The following is a 16,934-nucleotide window of genomic DNA, read 5'->3' on the forward strand; positions in this document are numbered from 1 at the left end:
TAAAATATAGTATAAATTTACAAAATATTTTTTTAATGTATTGCTTCACGTATTTTAATATATAGATGAATGACGGTTCCCACTTACCACCAGATACTGCCGTTTTGTGTGTCATTAGTTATATAAAAAACCTCAAATTTACTGTGCTCTTCACCGTACAGAATTATAAGAGTATAATAAAAAAATCCCGTTAATTTACTATGCATCTTTTTACCTTACAGATTATGGTACTATTTTGACGGCCTCGGTGGTTTAACGGTTTAGCACACTGCTCTACTTTCGATGATTGCGGGTTCGATTCCTCGCACGGTACAAACATTTGTATTCATAAATATGTCTGTTTGTAACGATTTGGGTGATTTCTATGTATATTATGTATGTATTTACAAAAAAAATCTATGTATGTATTTTTATCAGTTGTCCAGTATCCATAACACAAGCTCCGCGTAACGTGGCACTAGATAGCGCTGTGTTCATTGTCCAGGGTTATTTATTTATTTATAACTAGCTGAGCCAGCGGTTTCATCCGCATGAAATATACAGCCTATATGTTATTCTGATATATAAGCTATATTACTGTAAAGTTTCATCAAAATCCATTCAGAAGTTTTTGCGTGAAAGAGTAACAAACATCCATCCGTACTCATGAACTTTCGCGTTTATATTAATAAGATAATGGTACAATAAAAAAGACAAAAATGTATATCAACTCATTTACTATAACAGTTTAAGATCCATATTAGTACACTTGTATATCTCCACAAAGCGTATAGCAAACTGTGAATAACAATTACAATGCACATACAAACATTTTATATATTAATTGAAATTTCAACCTTACTCCCCTTTCATACATTATTATTTGCGCTGATCAGGGATAAAATAATAAACAGTATGTGTATTTAATAAAAAATTACATTAAGTATCTCACCGGTTATTTATTATAGTATAACTACCGCTCAGTTTACAATTTGTTTTCATGCAAATAAATAATTAAGAATTGACACTGCCCTTATGATAACGAAACCTAGATTCTATCTATACATCAAAAGTCAATCTAAACAATGCTTGGACAGTTACATATAAAAAATCTAATAAATATGGGCATGTTACTGAAGATGAACTATTCCAAATCTTTACATAGTATAAAACAAAGTCGACGCCGCTGTCTGAACGCTCATATCTTTTAATTTACGTAACAGATTTTAATACAGTTTTCAGCAATAGATAGAGTGATTCGAGAGGAAGATTTATATATAATATAGGCGTGTTATAGGATATAATAGGCTGAGAAATTCAAAGACTTGATTGCATTCTTGCGAAACCTAATAGTCTGGTTTTGGCGACACAATTTACCTATAAAACTATGAATATGAAATATGTATCGCGCCATCTATCGGCAGTATGACTGATGGCGCTAAATTTCAAACAAAACAATACTTTATTATTGATTTTTTATGTAAATTCCATGAAGATTCGTTCAGTACACCATACCCTATTGCTCTTAGCCCGATACTAACAAAATAATTTTCTAGCTCTTTCAAAAAATCAAAAACAACCTATCCATTTAGTTCAATTATAATTACTAGGTGTTCATGAACATTTTGGCATACATCAGTATGAGGCACATGGAGGCATGCCGTCTCGTTCTACGCGGGCTCAGGCTCTTGCTAGTGTGAGCAGGACGGCACACGGTCATCCGTGTAGAAAGTCCGCGACACCCACGTGGCAGTAGTCCGTTAGTGGCATTATTACTACTTGTATCTGAAATTATAAAATATATATAGAAATATTACTAACATTATAAATGCGAAAGTTTGTGAATATGGATTTGCATTTGCGTGAATAAGTAACAGATATCCTGTTACTCATTCACGCAAAAACTACTGAACGGATTTTGATGGAACTGTACAGTAATATAGGTTATACATCAGAATAATATAAAGTGTATTCTAAAGAGGGAAACTCTATATTTTGAATAAATATTTAAAACTTAGTTGATTTCGGTTTTTACTACATACGAGTATTATATATGCAAAATTTCCTGACATTTGAAATGGAGAAGTAAACATACTGTTTATCACGGCCGATGATCGTGCAGACAAATTCGCGGGCAGAAACTTGTATGTAAAAAAATCCGTAACTCACCCGTAGCTGATCACGATTTGTGCCTAGCAAGTGCTTCGGTTCAGGCAGGTCGCATGTATCGGTGCACTTCGGACATCGCCTGTAACAACATTGTACCAATTACAAAATTGAAAAATGTAAATTTATAATGATTATTTAAAAAAGCAATAGACAAGTTTCTTGCTTGTTCTTCTTGTGATGAGAGCTTAGATTAGATTTAGAAAAAATTGTGACTATTCATAAGTGCTTAAATTAAGGTTAAAAAGGATTTTCTATTTTATTACAATTTCTTCAGCCCGTCGGAGAGAGCCGTTGCATATTTGTGGAATGTATCTATAAGTTGTTTTAAAAATTACCACACTTGGCTCAAGATTGGGGAGGGGAAGTCAGAAAATATTGTAGAATGAATGTGTTCCTCAATGGAGCATGTTTTTTTTCTAGTGGATGATAATGGAATGATGCACCCGCCTGGGCCAATGGTTTACACTGGCAGGGCACCAGTGGAGAATGATAAGATGAGCATGAGGTCAAGTCAGTTAGCCCATCGTGGTAAATTCACCCTTAATTTATCACGATGGTTTTCAGTGGGAACCGTATGGAGGTCAACCTGATATTGCTAGCAATGGGGTTATTATCCACATACATATTAACAATCCCCTTCTCTCTAAATCTCTCTCGGGAAATCTCTGACGGTTTAAATTTACTTTGTTTTGTATTGGTATTATATAGACAAAAGATAACAGATACACGGTTATCTTTTGACTTACTGTATTTTGTATTGGTTTATATTAATTCTTTAATTTTTTACTTTGCACCACTTATTACTGAGTGCATTTTATTCAGTATCGGCCAATTTCATTCTACCAAAACTTTTGTAATGCTCAGCGGTAGGTAGTACTTAACTTTTAAAAAAAGCAGTCAGTGTTGAGTATGTAAATCATAAAATACGTACCCTGGTCCCTTGTGGGGTCTGGGCGACCGTTCCCGCTCTGGCCGCGGGTCGTGTGCGGGGCCGGCGGGGGCGGGCGGGGCGGCGGCGGGGGCGGGGGCGGGGGCGGCGGGGGCGGCGGGGGGCGCCGGCGAGTACAGCGGCGTGTTCAGCTCGTCGAAGTCCAGAGCCCCGTCGATATTCAGCACTCTGTGTGATAAGATAAGATTATTACTATTACACTTCATAATGTGTCCACCTCTAAAATGGAGATAAGGTTGGCAAGACTGAACGAGTGTTGTCTTTTTTCTGCATTGTGGTCATGTCTCTCTGTACAAACTCTATGAACAATAAACAATTTAAAAACGTGTAATTCTATTTATATCAAGTACATCATGTATTCATTCATCACACTGCACAATGCTGGAAGATTTTCTTTATTTATTTATATAGATTAAAATTTACATTTATATATAGATTTACATGTTGACTACAATACAGTTTTTTTACTTCTATTATCTGCAGTCCCCAAACTAGGTCAGATCTGTATCTTGGGAACCCGGATACCAAAAATATGCAGTATGTATACACTAAATAATGCGATTTTTTTTATGGATGACAATGGAATATTTCCCTCCTGTGGTAACGGTTAACGCTGGCGAATCACCAGTGAAGGATAAAATGAACATGAAGTCAGGTAAGTTACCCCACTTGATAAATAGCAATTTCTTACGATGGTTTCCAGGGCAAATCGGGTGAAGATCAAGCTGATAATGGTACATTGCTAGCAATGGAATTATTAAAAATAGGGCAGGACAATTCACACAGCGCCATCTAAACCCAAGTTAAGCTAGCTAAAGCTTGTGTTATGTGTACAAGATAACTGATACAAATACATAGATATATTTTTTCGTAAATACATACATATTATATATAGAAAACACCCAGACCTGTACAAACAATCATGCTCATGAACACAAACGTTGGTGCCGTGCGGATCGAACCCGCGACCATCGGAAGTAAGGCAGTGTGCTACACCGATAGACCACCATGGCCGTCATTTAGTGAATATGAAAAATAATTACCTGTTCTGTGATGAGAATCGATGCACCCTCTCCACAACTGAAGACACGTGCTCCACACCCTTCTGCACACCCCAAACTAAAATACCAATCTGAAATATGAAAGATATTGCATACCTTAAATTCATTAAAAATATGTAGCTATGCTTCTTCAATAACGTAGATGTGGGATCTAGTTCCTTGCTTTTTATATATTATAGAATACAATCATTACATAGCATAAAACAAAGTCACTGTCGCTGTCTGTCCGTCCCTATGTATGCTTAAATCTTTAAAACTACGCCACGGATTTTGAAGCAGTTTTTTTAAATAGATAGAGTGATTCAAGAGGAAGGTTTATATATATAACACATGTAGACCCGGGCGAAGCCGGGGCGAGTAGCTAGTAGAATAAAAAACAATTAATTCGAATAAAGTTAAATTTATCCCTTTCATTGTACACTAGCTGTGCCCGCGGTTTTATCCCCTTGAAATTTATAGCCTACATGTTATTCTCATATATAAGCTATATTACTATAAAGTTTCGTCAAAATATATTCAGTAGTTTTTGCGTGAAAGAGTAACAAACATCCGTCAATCGACACTCACAAACTTCGGCGTTCCTAATACTAGCTGAATCGCGCAACTTTGTCTACAACACACTTTACTTTACTTAACATTTATCATTATAATTCGCTCAAATATATTTATAACTAGCTGTTCCCGCGACTTCGTCCGCGTGGAATTTAACTTTATTTTTCTAAAATAAAAGTAGCCTAAGTTACTCCTTATTACATCTATACATAATATCTCTTTAAATTAGAACTTATGTGTTAGTCTGATGTATAAGCAATATTATTGTAAAATTTCATTAAAATCCATTCATAACTTTTTGCGTGAAAGATTAAAAACATCTATCCATCCACACTCATAATCTTCAGCGTTTATAATAATAGTAAGAAGTAACGTAAGGAAATTTTGGTCAGATTTCAATTACATAAAAAAAAATAGTACCTTGACTCTCACGTCGGCATCAAGTTGGTCGGTGTCGCCGTACTCGTCCAGCAATGACTCGGGGCAGTTCTGACAGGTGATTGAGATGCGGACAGTCCGTAACACCACCTCCGGTACCTGAGAAAATAGATTAAATGAAAATATGTTATTCATGTACGTGTGTCATATACATTGAATTCTAATCAAATCCAATTATCGTTATTCAAACCAAAATATCGTTATTCATGTACTATTATAGACACTTATTGAATTCTATTCAAATCCAGATATCTTTATTCCTGTACGTTTATTACACATACTTATTGAATTCTATTCAAATCCAAGTATCTTTATTTATGTACATTTATTACACACACTTGTTTAAATCTATTCAAATCCAAATATCGTTATTCATCTACGTTTATTACACATACTTATTGAATTCTATTCAAATCCAAATATCTTTATTCATGTACGTTTATTACACACACTTGTTTAAATCTATTCAAATCCAAATATCTTTATTCATATACGTTTATTACACACACTTGTTTAAATCTATTCAAATCCAAATATCGTTATTCATGTACGTTTATTACACACACACTTATTGAAATCTATTCAAATGAAAATATCGTTATTCATGTACGTTTATTACACACGCTTATTGAATTCTATTCAAATCCAAATATCTTTATTTATGTACATTTATTACACACTCTTGTTTAAATCTATTCAAATCCAAATATCGTTATTCATGTACGTTTATTACACACGCTTATTGAATTCTATTCAAATCAAAATATCGTTATTCATGTACTATTATCGACACTTATTGAAATCTATTCAAATCCAAATATCTTTATTTATGTACATTTATTACACACACTTGTTTAAATCTATTCAAATCCAAATATCTTTATTCATGTACGTTTATTACACACACTTGAATTCGAATCCTATTGAATACAATATAATTTTAATACAAATCAAAATATATCTATTCGTGTATGTCTGTTACACACTTATTACTTAATTTAGTTAGGTATCATTATCATTATTAATTTAGTTAGGTCTGTGCCAATCTGATTTCGCATACACATCGTATGTATATACAGACAAAGAGAATGAGAAAGAACGCGCGCGTCGCCAGTTCGCGCTTTCCCGCGTCCTTCAATCGTGAGTGCATAAACGCCATTTTGTAATTATTAATTATCTTTACAAAATGGTGAACATCCGACTATGAAGTAAATGCATAATTATAGAGTTATTGATAATTTACAAATCTTAAAAGTGTCTTTGGAAAATAAAATATGTTTAATGAAAAGTATAATTTTAACAGAAAGTATAATGATATTAATTATATGCGCTAACTCGCGAAAAAGTGAACACAAAAAATAGTCAAATGCAATCACTCACGATTGCGCGCGCTAGCTTTACGCGCCAAATCACGCACTTTTTTAATTTAGCACGTAAAAATACGTGTCATGTAAACGCAGCTGTTTACTTACATCATACGTGCCCGCCCAGACGATCAGCAAGCTCTTCCTGAACCATACACCCTTAGGATACAGATCGACAGTCCACTCGACAAGTTTATCCTGCGGCGCCACGTCAGCTATGGCCGGCCTGGTGGAGAATATGAAGGTCCTGGTGTGGTAGCATGGTAGCGAGTGGAAGTTGTCTACCGCCAGCACCGAACCCCAAGTGTCCTCTGTGTACAGCCGCGGCGTGAATAACATCCGACCTGCTTCAGTTTGTTGTACCTCCGACACACGCTCGTATTGGCCTGTAATAAATAATACAAAATTAGACGGCGAGGGAAATGGGGTTGTTAGTTATGTGAACTAACTGCTCCATCACTAGTAATGTACATGTCAGTTTGCCAGATTACCATGATAAATTCCAGGTGAAATTGGACCTAACTTCATGTTCATCCTAACATCTTCCACTGGTATCCCACCATCGTAAACCATTAGCGTAGCCGGGAGCACCATTGAAAGAAAGAAAGAAAAGAAAGAATATTGTTTATTTGGTACACTAAAAATAATTTTTAAATTTTAATTTACATTTTATCGGTTTATATTAATTTTGCATAGTCATTCATTAAAAAAATTATATGACTGCCTTAGTGGTCTCTGAGTTTATACACCGCCTTACTTTCGATAGTCGCGGGTTTGATTCCTCGCACGATGCAAACTTGTTGTTGTCCATAAGTTGATTATTTGTATCGATCTCGGTATTCTGTATACATTTTATTTTTACAGAAAAAAAAAGTATTTATATCAGTTGTCTGGAACCCATAACACAAGCTCTGCTTAGCTCGGGACTAGATGGCGCTGTGTGAAGTGTACAGGGTCCTTATTATTATTATATTAACAAAAATTGTATTTCAGTATTTATATCAGTTGTCTAGTAGCCACATGAGACTTGTTCGCGTTGTGTCAATTGTGTGTTATTACTGTTGTTTAAAATAATACTATGTATTAAAAAAAACGGCTTAACTATTAATTAAATTACAATTATCTACCTGACTGATAACTCATGGCTATAGCCATACGGTCCATGAAGAAATCCTTATGTTCCTGCGTAAGGGGACACAGTAACAACTTGGCGAGTTGTTTTGGACACATCATCGGAAACCTGCAACAAGGGTGAACACAAATTATGGTTATTTGGGGATAAATTTAATAATATCATTAAATTTTTTATTTCATATTAATGGGGATAAATTTAATTATATTATTATATATGGGTATAACTTAATTATATAATTATTACAATTTTTTATTTCATATTAATTGGTGTTCATTCTCAATCGTAGCTAATTTTTGGTTTGTGAGTTCGCAACACTGGCAATGTTGCCAACTTTTAAAGAAGAAAAATAGTAGTAAAGTAGTAATAGTTTATTGTCGTTATATCTAACAATTCGGCGCATTTTCGTTCTCGTTATTTTAATATTTGTTGATTGTTTTATAAATTCGTTTTTTGTGTATTATTGTCAGAAAGGTGATTCTGCAATGCAGTTGTGCGTAGCAAAAATTTTGCTGTGAGCCCTTTTGGGAAATATATAAACATTTATTATTACTATTGTGATTTTTAATAAAATAGTCGTACATACATAATACTTATAGTGGGGTAGTGGTGTACCTGCGATACCGATTTGTTTAATCGGAATCGAAATGGAGTTTAAAAGAGGAGTTTTAAAGCAATTTAAAAAATGCAAAAACTGACAGGTTTTGCATTTTTAAAATTTTTAAATAGACGAGGATGTCGTCAAATTTGTCTGCAGGATTAAATAATAGACTATAAATAGTCCATACTGACCTTACATGCGAGAAGACAGCCGGCACCAGCGACTCCCAGTGAAGTTTCTTCTCAGCGGAAGTCAGCTCGCTGCTGTTCAGTCGCTCGCGCTGCTTATTCAGCCATCGCACCACGAATCTAACAGTAGAATTACATATTACTAGCTCTGCCCGCAGGTTCACTCGCGTTAAATATTAATAAAAAAAATATAGGCTATATATATGTTATTCTGATGCATAAGCTATATTACTGTAAAGTTTCATTAATATCCGTTTAGTAATTTTTGCGTAAAAGAGTAAGAAACATCCATCCATACTCACAAACTTTCGCATTTCCAATATGAGTAAGATAAGATTAATTATGTCCTATGTTTATCGCAAAATAAATTTGATTTGATTGAGAGATCCACTCACTGGTAGAGGCTCATCTCGTTGTGCAGCACCAGGTCGCTCTGCTGCAGAAGATGGACCAGCGTCTCCCCTTCCAGCTCGCCCAGCTCGCTGTCCGACCACACCCACTCCAAGTTCCACTTCACGAAGTTCTGGCATGCCTGTAGAGTTTGTTTTGTTAGGTTTTTTATTTTTTATATTATAAGTTTTCGCGTTCATGTGTTCATGTCTTCATTTCGTTTCAATCTTTTTAGTTATACTCGTTGGGACCGGGCACTTTAATTGAAGTAAATCTAGGGGTTAATAATGTCTAATGTTAATAAAATCATATTTAAAAGATAATATACATACAACAATAAAAAAATGCCGGTCGCTATGTGAGAATTAAGATTTATCAATGCGATCATCAACGTTAAGTTAGTTAAGTAACCCGCCCTAAGAGGCCTCTAAGCCTAAGTTACTAGAGGGTTGTTGACCCCGGAGTTGAAGCTGGGGCAAGGGTTCGCCCCGATGCCCCAACAACAAGAAGCCCTTCTTGTTGTTGGGGCCTCGGGGTAGTAGGCCCAATTGATAGTAAGAAGGGCTAGTGCCCAATTGTTAATGCTAGCAAAGTCCATCAGGTCGACCTCCACGCGCTCATAATCGAAGACATATGACAATAGCAAGCTACGCAAGAAAAACATTGGAAAATGAACTTTAAAATATTGACCATACGAACCTTGGCTACTTCGTTATGCCCGCAGGCCATCGTGTACTGCATCCACGCGATAAGTTGCCCACGTTTGGCGGCTTGTGCTATATACTGTGACATATAACTGAGGCACAGGGAGACTAGATCCTAATAAAAAAAAACTCATTTTAATTCATCGTTATTTGAATCCCATGTGATGTATGCGAGTGATAAAATAGACTATTTGTAATAATTAATTATTATTGCAAAATGGCGGATCTGACTATGGATTTATAAGTCTTAGACATGTCTTTGGAAAATGAAATTTGTGGAATACAAAATAAAATTTTAATTGAAAGTGAAATGACGCGTGAAAGTGTGAACATAAAAAAATGTTAATGCAATCTGTAAAATATGTACAAATCCTAGGATCAGTGAAGTCGATTTGAGAAGCCTGTGCAGACTTCAGGAAGCCTCCGTGTATTGCAGTAGAGCTACGGTTACATTTACATATAATGTCGGCTCTACACGCAGAATGGGCCAATTTCTAGGCTAATTACGGGAATAGAGCTCAAATTACACTTTACTAACCTTAACATTATATTTATCAGCCAATGAAAGTACAGGAAGCACAGTCTGATGAGATATACGTATTTGGCCAGTATAAAAATATCTGTGAACACAATAATGTTATGCATTACATATAAAGTTAATATTGAACTGAAGAATAAAAAAATATATTTAAAAACTAGCCCCAACTACAGAGGAATGTATAAAACATTACAAACATAAAATGAACTTTCCTTTCCTACTTATACTAAAATTTCATAAAAATCGGTCAAGTCGTTTCTGAATTTTGTTGCTAACACCCAGTCTTTATGTCACAGACTCAAATATTTTATACATTAGACAAAGAAACTGCAGTTGTGACTTTTTAACACCTTCAGCATAATATAAAGCATAAATTAATTCTTTTTAAAAAGTTCCATAAAAAAATATATTTTATTTCTTAATTATTTTTTTTTTATTGTATATTATCGATCGTTTTTTATTAAATTTTCTTGTTTTCCAAGAAGCCATTAATCGATAGTAGCACTGATATATTCTGATTTTGATCGTAGCTGCACCAAAAGGGCAACTAAACACAGTACAAGACAGCTCATAGTTGCCATTCTAGAAGAGAACGGAATCTACGTTGGGAGAGGCAAGTAGTTGGCAGTTAATTGTTTAAATATAAATATTGTTTTCTACGTCATCATACTTCAAGAAGTGTGGGAAGACAGAAGCCGCGGTGGGTGTCTCCTGTAGGACGATGCGACTCTCCCGCCATTCGCTCCATTCGCGGTTCATCAACATCACCTAAACAATAGAGTTAATCATTAAGTAATGTTTATGAGGATAATATCTTTGTCTTGGGGAGGAAAGGGATCGTTAGTAATGAGACTAGGACCCTATTGTTATGTATCACGTCAGGTCGACATCCACGCGGTTTCCCTTTTTTTTTCGGACTACTCTAATGCTGTTGGCCACAACTGGCCTTTACAGCTTCACCGGACGTTAGGGGGCTAATGCAGATGGCACTCCAAACCCGCGGAATGACTTAAGGAGCGGCTGAAGGCCAACTCCTGCCTGACGGATACAACTTTAGTCTGAGGGCACCACTAGGGGTTCGAACCTCGGCTCAGGCCGTCGTAATTTCAATCCCCGTTTTAATTGGACGGGGGATCGATCGAAGGGGTGCGGTGTGGAGCGCCCGGGCGCGCGCGCTATGTCCCCTGGAAAACCAAGTAGTTTCATTATGATGTCCTAACAGACCTGACCACATTCTCATCGTATCATCATCAACTGGTGTCCCAACAGCATATCCCGTTTGTATAGGCATGTGCATGACATTCATTTAAAAAAAAACTTTAAAATGGCAGACGAGAGATTGTATATTAGTAATGTGGCTTATAATAATAATAATAATCTCAGGACAATTCACACAACGCCATCTATACCCAAGTTAAGCTAGCTAAAGCTTGTGTTATGGGTACTAGATAACTGATACATATACATATATTTTTTTATTAAATACATACACATTATACATAGAAAACACCCAGACTGATACAAATAATCAAACTTAATCGGCAATTAAAAGATAAACCTGGTTTAGCACTAGTAATAAACCATTCACCAATGTATTCCTTATTACAAAATGAAGTTTATCTCTAAATCGTGATTCGTCTATGGTCTAAAGTTAGACCTGCGATGCCCCTAGTTTAACAGTGGTCTAAATGCAAAAAGTCAAACTTCATTTTAAAAATTCTATTGTAAGTTGTAGTTTTTGGAAAAATATTTTAACTAAATTAAAAATATGTTAACTAAAAATATTTAAAGCAAATTTTACGATATTAAAAATATATAAAAGACGTTATTTGTTATTTTTTCACTCATTTGACTTTAAAATAGTCACCATTCGAACTATCCAATAAAAATATCTCGCCGTTCCTTTTCTCCGTATAGGACTCCTGCTTGTAATTTAAAACTGATTTTCAGCCTAATAGTACATTAATAAATATTATATATTAATGAAATAGTTATAATGAAGACATAGATATATAGAAATAAATTTATTTTTAGTTTATACATTTTTCTTTGAACTAATATTATTTTTGATCTTTTCAGTTTTCTGGTAAAATGGAACGTAATTGTACGGTGACAGACATGAGTGACTGATTTCTGTATGGAATACATAATGAACGATTTAACTGTAGTACTAAGTAGTCCTCTGTTAGATCTGGATTCGTAATAATGTTAGGTTTATTCCAAGTATTAACTTTAGGAATGGTTTAAACCACGACCATCTAGACCACGTTTCGTCCGAGTTTTAACAGATTTTTTGTAATAAGACCGAATGAGTTTGATTATTTGTATCAGTCTATACAAATGTTTGTGCCGTGCATGGAATCGAACCCGCGACCATCAGTCGTAAAGCTGTGTGCTAGACCGCTAGACCACCGAGGTCGTTGTCAGCTTATGACCCCATAACTAACAATTCATGTCAGTTTGACTTCACACAGCTTCCATTCTGTTATCATCCATTAAAAAAATATATCTTTAGATATGTATAATAAATTCGTAAAAGCTCCCTGATTGTCTGTCTGTATTTTTTTAATGGAATGGTGCACCCTCTGCCCTAAAAATTTATGCTGTGTGTTTGTATGTGAAGGTTTCAGGTAAGATTGGTTGAGGGATTACAATAAAATTTACATATAATTAATGTTTTTAAAGGTAGATCAACCTATGGGCTTAGAAAATAATGACTATAATAAATAAAAAGTAAACTATTATTTATTCTTATTAAATTTAAATATGTCACTTTAGTCCTGAATATAAGTTACATATTTAGCTACTAGACAGCAAATAATAAACATGCTAGATGTTATAAAAAATTCTGACCTGGAACACCTCACTACTGGCACAGAGGATAAGCCGATGAGCAGGATACTCCACACCGGCCACTTGCAGCGTCAGATCACTCATGAGCTGCTCTGCATAGAGAGTTGCTATTTTAAGCAGAACGCTTTTTGAATTATCCACCTGGAAAATAAAATTTGATTTATTTATTTATTAATTCTTTATTGCAGGAGAAGTAAATTACAAGGAAATAAGTTTGAGTAGGTACAAAAAGGTACAAAAAGCAGTCTTATCACATAAGTCACTTTCAGACAAACCTTGGGTTTTTTTTTATGGATGATAATGGAATGGTGCACCCACCTGCGCTAACGGTTTACGATGGTGGGGCACCAGTGGAGGATGATAAGATGAACATGAGGTCGGGTCAATTAGCCAATCATAACAAATTCACCAGAAAGTTATCATGATGGTTTCCAGGGAGAACCGCGTGGAGGTCAACCTGATATGGTACATTGCTAGTAATGGGGTCATGAGTCCACATTACTAACAATCGATTGACAGAAAGTGGTAGGTGGCACATAAATTGAATAGAGATATAACAAATGGCATAATATTATTAACATAGTATAAAATGAAGTTAGTTCCAGTGTCTGTTCCCTCAGATCTTTTAAACTATGTATTTTAATGCTGTTTTTAGCAATAGACAATCAAGTGGAAGATTTATATGTGTAATAGATATCAACCTTGCGTAGCCACAGCAGATAGCTAGTAATATATAAATAATAATAAATAAAATGGCTAGACAATGGATGTATGGCAGAACAAGACAACCTATCCAGTACGGAAGCCAGACAGAACTTTATTATGTAATTATGTGTGTTTATGAATATGCAGTTGTTTTACAAGTGTATAAAAATGTATGAAAGTGAGAATATGAATGTGGGATGATGAGTTGTAGAATTAGATTCTATATGGTGTACATATTATGATGAATGAAGGCCAGAAAACAAAAGCAAAGAGGGGGAATATAGAAAAATAGGGAGTTGTATCTGAGCATCAGTAAATAAGTTGTTATTACTATTAATATTTTTTTTAATATTCTTCCGCAAATCATCAGATATTTTCATTGTACTTTTCTAATATATTAAATAAATCACATATGAAAATAGACAAACGTAGAATGAGTTTTAAGAAAGACATTTGTCCAGAAAAAGGATCGCAGCCTCTAAGCAGTGCTGTGAGATATAACGTAAATAACAAAACATTGGTATTACCTCTAAGTCATCTTTGCTATCTGAAGTGTCCTCTGCTTTTTCCGTACTCGTAGATGGTTGTCTATCTACAGTTAAAAAACTCATTATGACAGACAGATTTCAATTTACAATTCATTGAAAAACTATTTTCTATAGAAAAACATTTCTAAAACATTTCATCGTATTTTCGTATTGACATATTTTGAGTATTTTCACCACAGATCAGAATTCAGAAAGACTGAGATGATTTTGACAACGGAATAAAAAATTGTATCACACTGACAGTACACTATTGACGGCAAATTAGACAAATGTCATATGAGTTATTGAGTACTTTTTCGAAACTTAGAACAAGTTTATGGTTCTTATCATCTGTAATAAATATATAATCGATTTGCTGAACGATTTAGTTCTGCGTATCGGTAAAAAAATCGCTCTTTTTAATTTTTCGACATCAAACCACCATCCCTATGTCATACGTCTTTCTGATCTGTGGTCATACCGCAGATGTTAGTCTTCTGTGGTTCATACATTTTCAGTTTTGATTTTGATATCTTCCTTGGTTTTGATTTTTCTTGACATTTCTGTTCTATTTTCATTTTCTCATTTATATAAATTTGTTTAAACAGTTCCGTAAAGAAACAGAAGACATACAAACATTTAATAATGAAAAATAACTCAGTGTAACAATGGGTATAAAAAAGAAAAAAAACATCATAATTCTTACAGCTTGTATGGTTTTATGTTTCATTTTGTATCAGTTGTATTTCTTTCTGACAATAACCTCCGAAACTATGAGTGGAAACAAATTAATACCAATAATAAATCACGTAAACCTAGGTGGATCACATTTACGTTCAGAAGCCGATAGATTTATAAATGATAATGGAATAATACGCGGAGTGTATTACTTGTCAATGCCGAGATACCGGCCGGAAATGAATGAATTCAAATGTTTGAATTCCGAACAGCGCATTCCTTATGAAAATGTAAATGATGATTACTGCGATTGCTTGGATGCTACGGATGAACCCAGCACTAATGCGTGTTTAAATGGAACTTTTTATTGTGACACACAGTACCAGAGCAAGCCTGTGACGCTCCACAAAATACCATCGAATAAAGTGAATGATGGTATCTGTGATTGCTGTGATGGTTCAGATGAATGGGATCATTCTGATGACCAAAAATTGCTATCTCAAAGTAATTCTAGACATTATAGATACTATATATCAAAGTGTTCAAATAACTGCTAAGATAGTTAATATGTTGTAGCAAGAAAGATTGGCCACATTGAAATCTTGTGCCTCCTGGAAAGCGCTCTGCACATACCATCTTGAAAATGTATATAGATGTGTATGTCATCTGACAGTTAACTATAAAAAAATGTGATATTATGTGGCTACTCTTAATTCAATTATTGTGTTCTGAAATATTTATAAACTTAGATAGTTTAATAATATGTGCAACTACTACTTTAAGAATCTTGTAAATTTTTATAAGTAGGTACAGGATTTTAATGAACTTTTATTCTTATAGTTATTACTTCTTCATCACTACTCATAGCATACTTATGCTGTGGTGTTTAATTCCTGTACCTAATTATAAAAATACTTTAAGAATCATGTCAAGAATTTGTTAGTATCTTTTTATCTATGTCAAAAACAATAACCGAAATATCTAGAATTTTACTGATGATACCAGGTTTTTTGTTCAATCTATGGGAAATACACATCATTATGAGTAATAATTACGTACATATATATAAATTTGATTATGGCACTTTAATACCAAAGCAATCTTTTAATAATTTGAATCCCCATGTACTTGAACACAACAGAAATATGGTACAACAACAATGTATAAAGTACAGATTTTTAGTTCAATTGGAATGAAAACATGGTAAAATATACATTTATTTATGTGTTGTGGTGTAAATATATATTAAATTTATTAGAAAAAGAAGAAATTAACCCTGCTGCTGCTAACACCTTATATATTTTAAAGACTGAAATAAATAATGTTGTTAAGATTTATGGTCTTTTACATTGTATTAAAACATCTGTTACATTATTAGTATAATATATATATATATATATATATATATATATATATATATATATATATATATATATATATATATATATATATATATATATATATATATATATATAGGTAAATATACGTACAGAAAATTGTAAACAGTTTCAGCTAGGAAAACTGCCTTTATCAACATAATTGTATACCATTTCTTAAGAACATTTTAAAAGCCAATACTAATAGAAACAACATTTGCACTTATAAACAAATAAGTAAGTATAATCAAGGCTAGGTACATACATGGCTTGTTTCCCATTTCTTATCAGAACTTTAACTCGGTGCCTTCTAATCTCAGACTACCTAGAGTTATACATATCTACTTTTGTAAATATGGTTATAAATGTATATAACATATCCTTCACAGAAAAATACCTACATTTTTACAAAAAGACCATCGTATGTATAAAAGGGAAACCTAGTCCAGTTTCGTCAGCTCGATTTTTTTAAAATTTATTAGGGATAGATCCTAATAATAACAAAATAAGGAGTAAATCGTGCTAGTGAGTTATCCAGCCTACAGGGACTAAGCAAGTAATCACTACAACCACATGATTAATATTTCTTATCTGCGATATTTGTCAAAATGGAAACTAGAAACTCAAAACTTTTGATTCGATATCAAGGACTTTTATAATCGAATCACCATACTTACTCAGTATATACTAATAAAAAATAAATAATTAATTAAGAATGATATAGTATAGA

At 33.9% G+C, this 16,934-nt stretch overlaps 2 protein-coding genes across 2 annotated transcripts; one reads left to right on the forward strand and one right to left on the reverse strand.

The window, feature by feature from the left end:
* Positions 1-1,416: 1,416 nt before the first annotated feature.
* On the reverse strand, positions 1,417-14,375 carry LOC131848681 (BTB/POZ domain-containing protein 17-like). Its single transcript, XM_059198608.1, has 14 exons — positions 14,151-14,375; positions 12,919-13,059; positions 10,736-10,833; positions 10,066-10,147; positions 9,523-9,642; positions 8,829-8,965; positions 8,437-8,553; positions 7,640-7,752; positions 6,621-6,898; positions 5,131-5,247; positions 4,141-4,229; positions 3,080-3,265; positions 2,149-2,227; positions 1,417-1,764 (listed from the first exon to the last, which is right to left on the reverse strand). The coding sequence occupies exons 1-14, from the start codon at positions 14,232-14,234 to the stop codon at positions 1,696-1,698; spliced, it is 1,710 nt and encodes a 569-aa protein (XP_059054591.1). The 5' UTR covers positions 14,235-14,375; the 3' UTR covers positions 1,417-1,695.
* A 273-nt stretch (positions 14,376-14,648) lies between these two features.
* Positions 14,649-15,911, forward strand: LOC131848708 (uncharacterized). Its single transcript, XM_059198645.1, has one exon. The coding sequence runs from the start codon at positions 14,819-14,821 to the stop codon at positions 15,383-15,385; it is 567 nt and encodes a 188-aa protein (XP_059054628.1). The 5' UTR covers positions 14,649-14,818; the 3' UTR covers positions 15,386-15,911.
* Positions 15,912-16,934: the final 1,023 nt, after the last annotated feature.

This window comes from Achroia grisella, unplaced genomic scaffold, assembly GCF_030625045.1.
Source record: "Achroia grisella isolate CSIRO2021 unplaced genomic scaffold, CSIRO_AGI_Agris_v1 utg567, whole genome shotgun sequence".
In the NCBI taxonomy this organism is placed as follows: domain Eukaryota; kingdom Metazoa; phylum Arthropoda; class Insecta; order Lepidoptera; family Pyralidae; genus Achroia; species Achroia grisella.

Bases quoted from the DNA above. Each gene is read 5' to 3' on its own strand.
- LOC131848681 (XM_059198608.1), bottom strand. From the start codon at position 14,234: ATGAGTTTTTTAACTGTAGATAGACAACCATCTACGAGTACGGAAAAA. The intron at 9,643-10,065 runs GTTAGTAAAGTG...TTTTTTTATTAG, and splicing joins CTGATAAATATAATGTTAAG to GATCTAGTCTCCCTGTGCCT. The intron at 8,554-8,828 runs GTGAGTGGATCT...TTCTACTGTTAG, and splicing joins AACGAGATGAGCCTCTACCA to ATTCGTGGTGCGATGGCTGA.
- LOC131848708 (XM_059198645.1), top strand. From the start codon at position 14,819: ATGGGTATAAAAAAGAAAAAAAACATCATAATTCTTACAGCTTGTATG.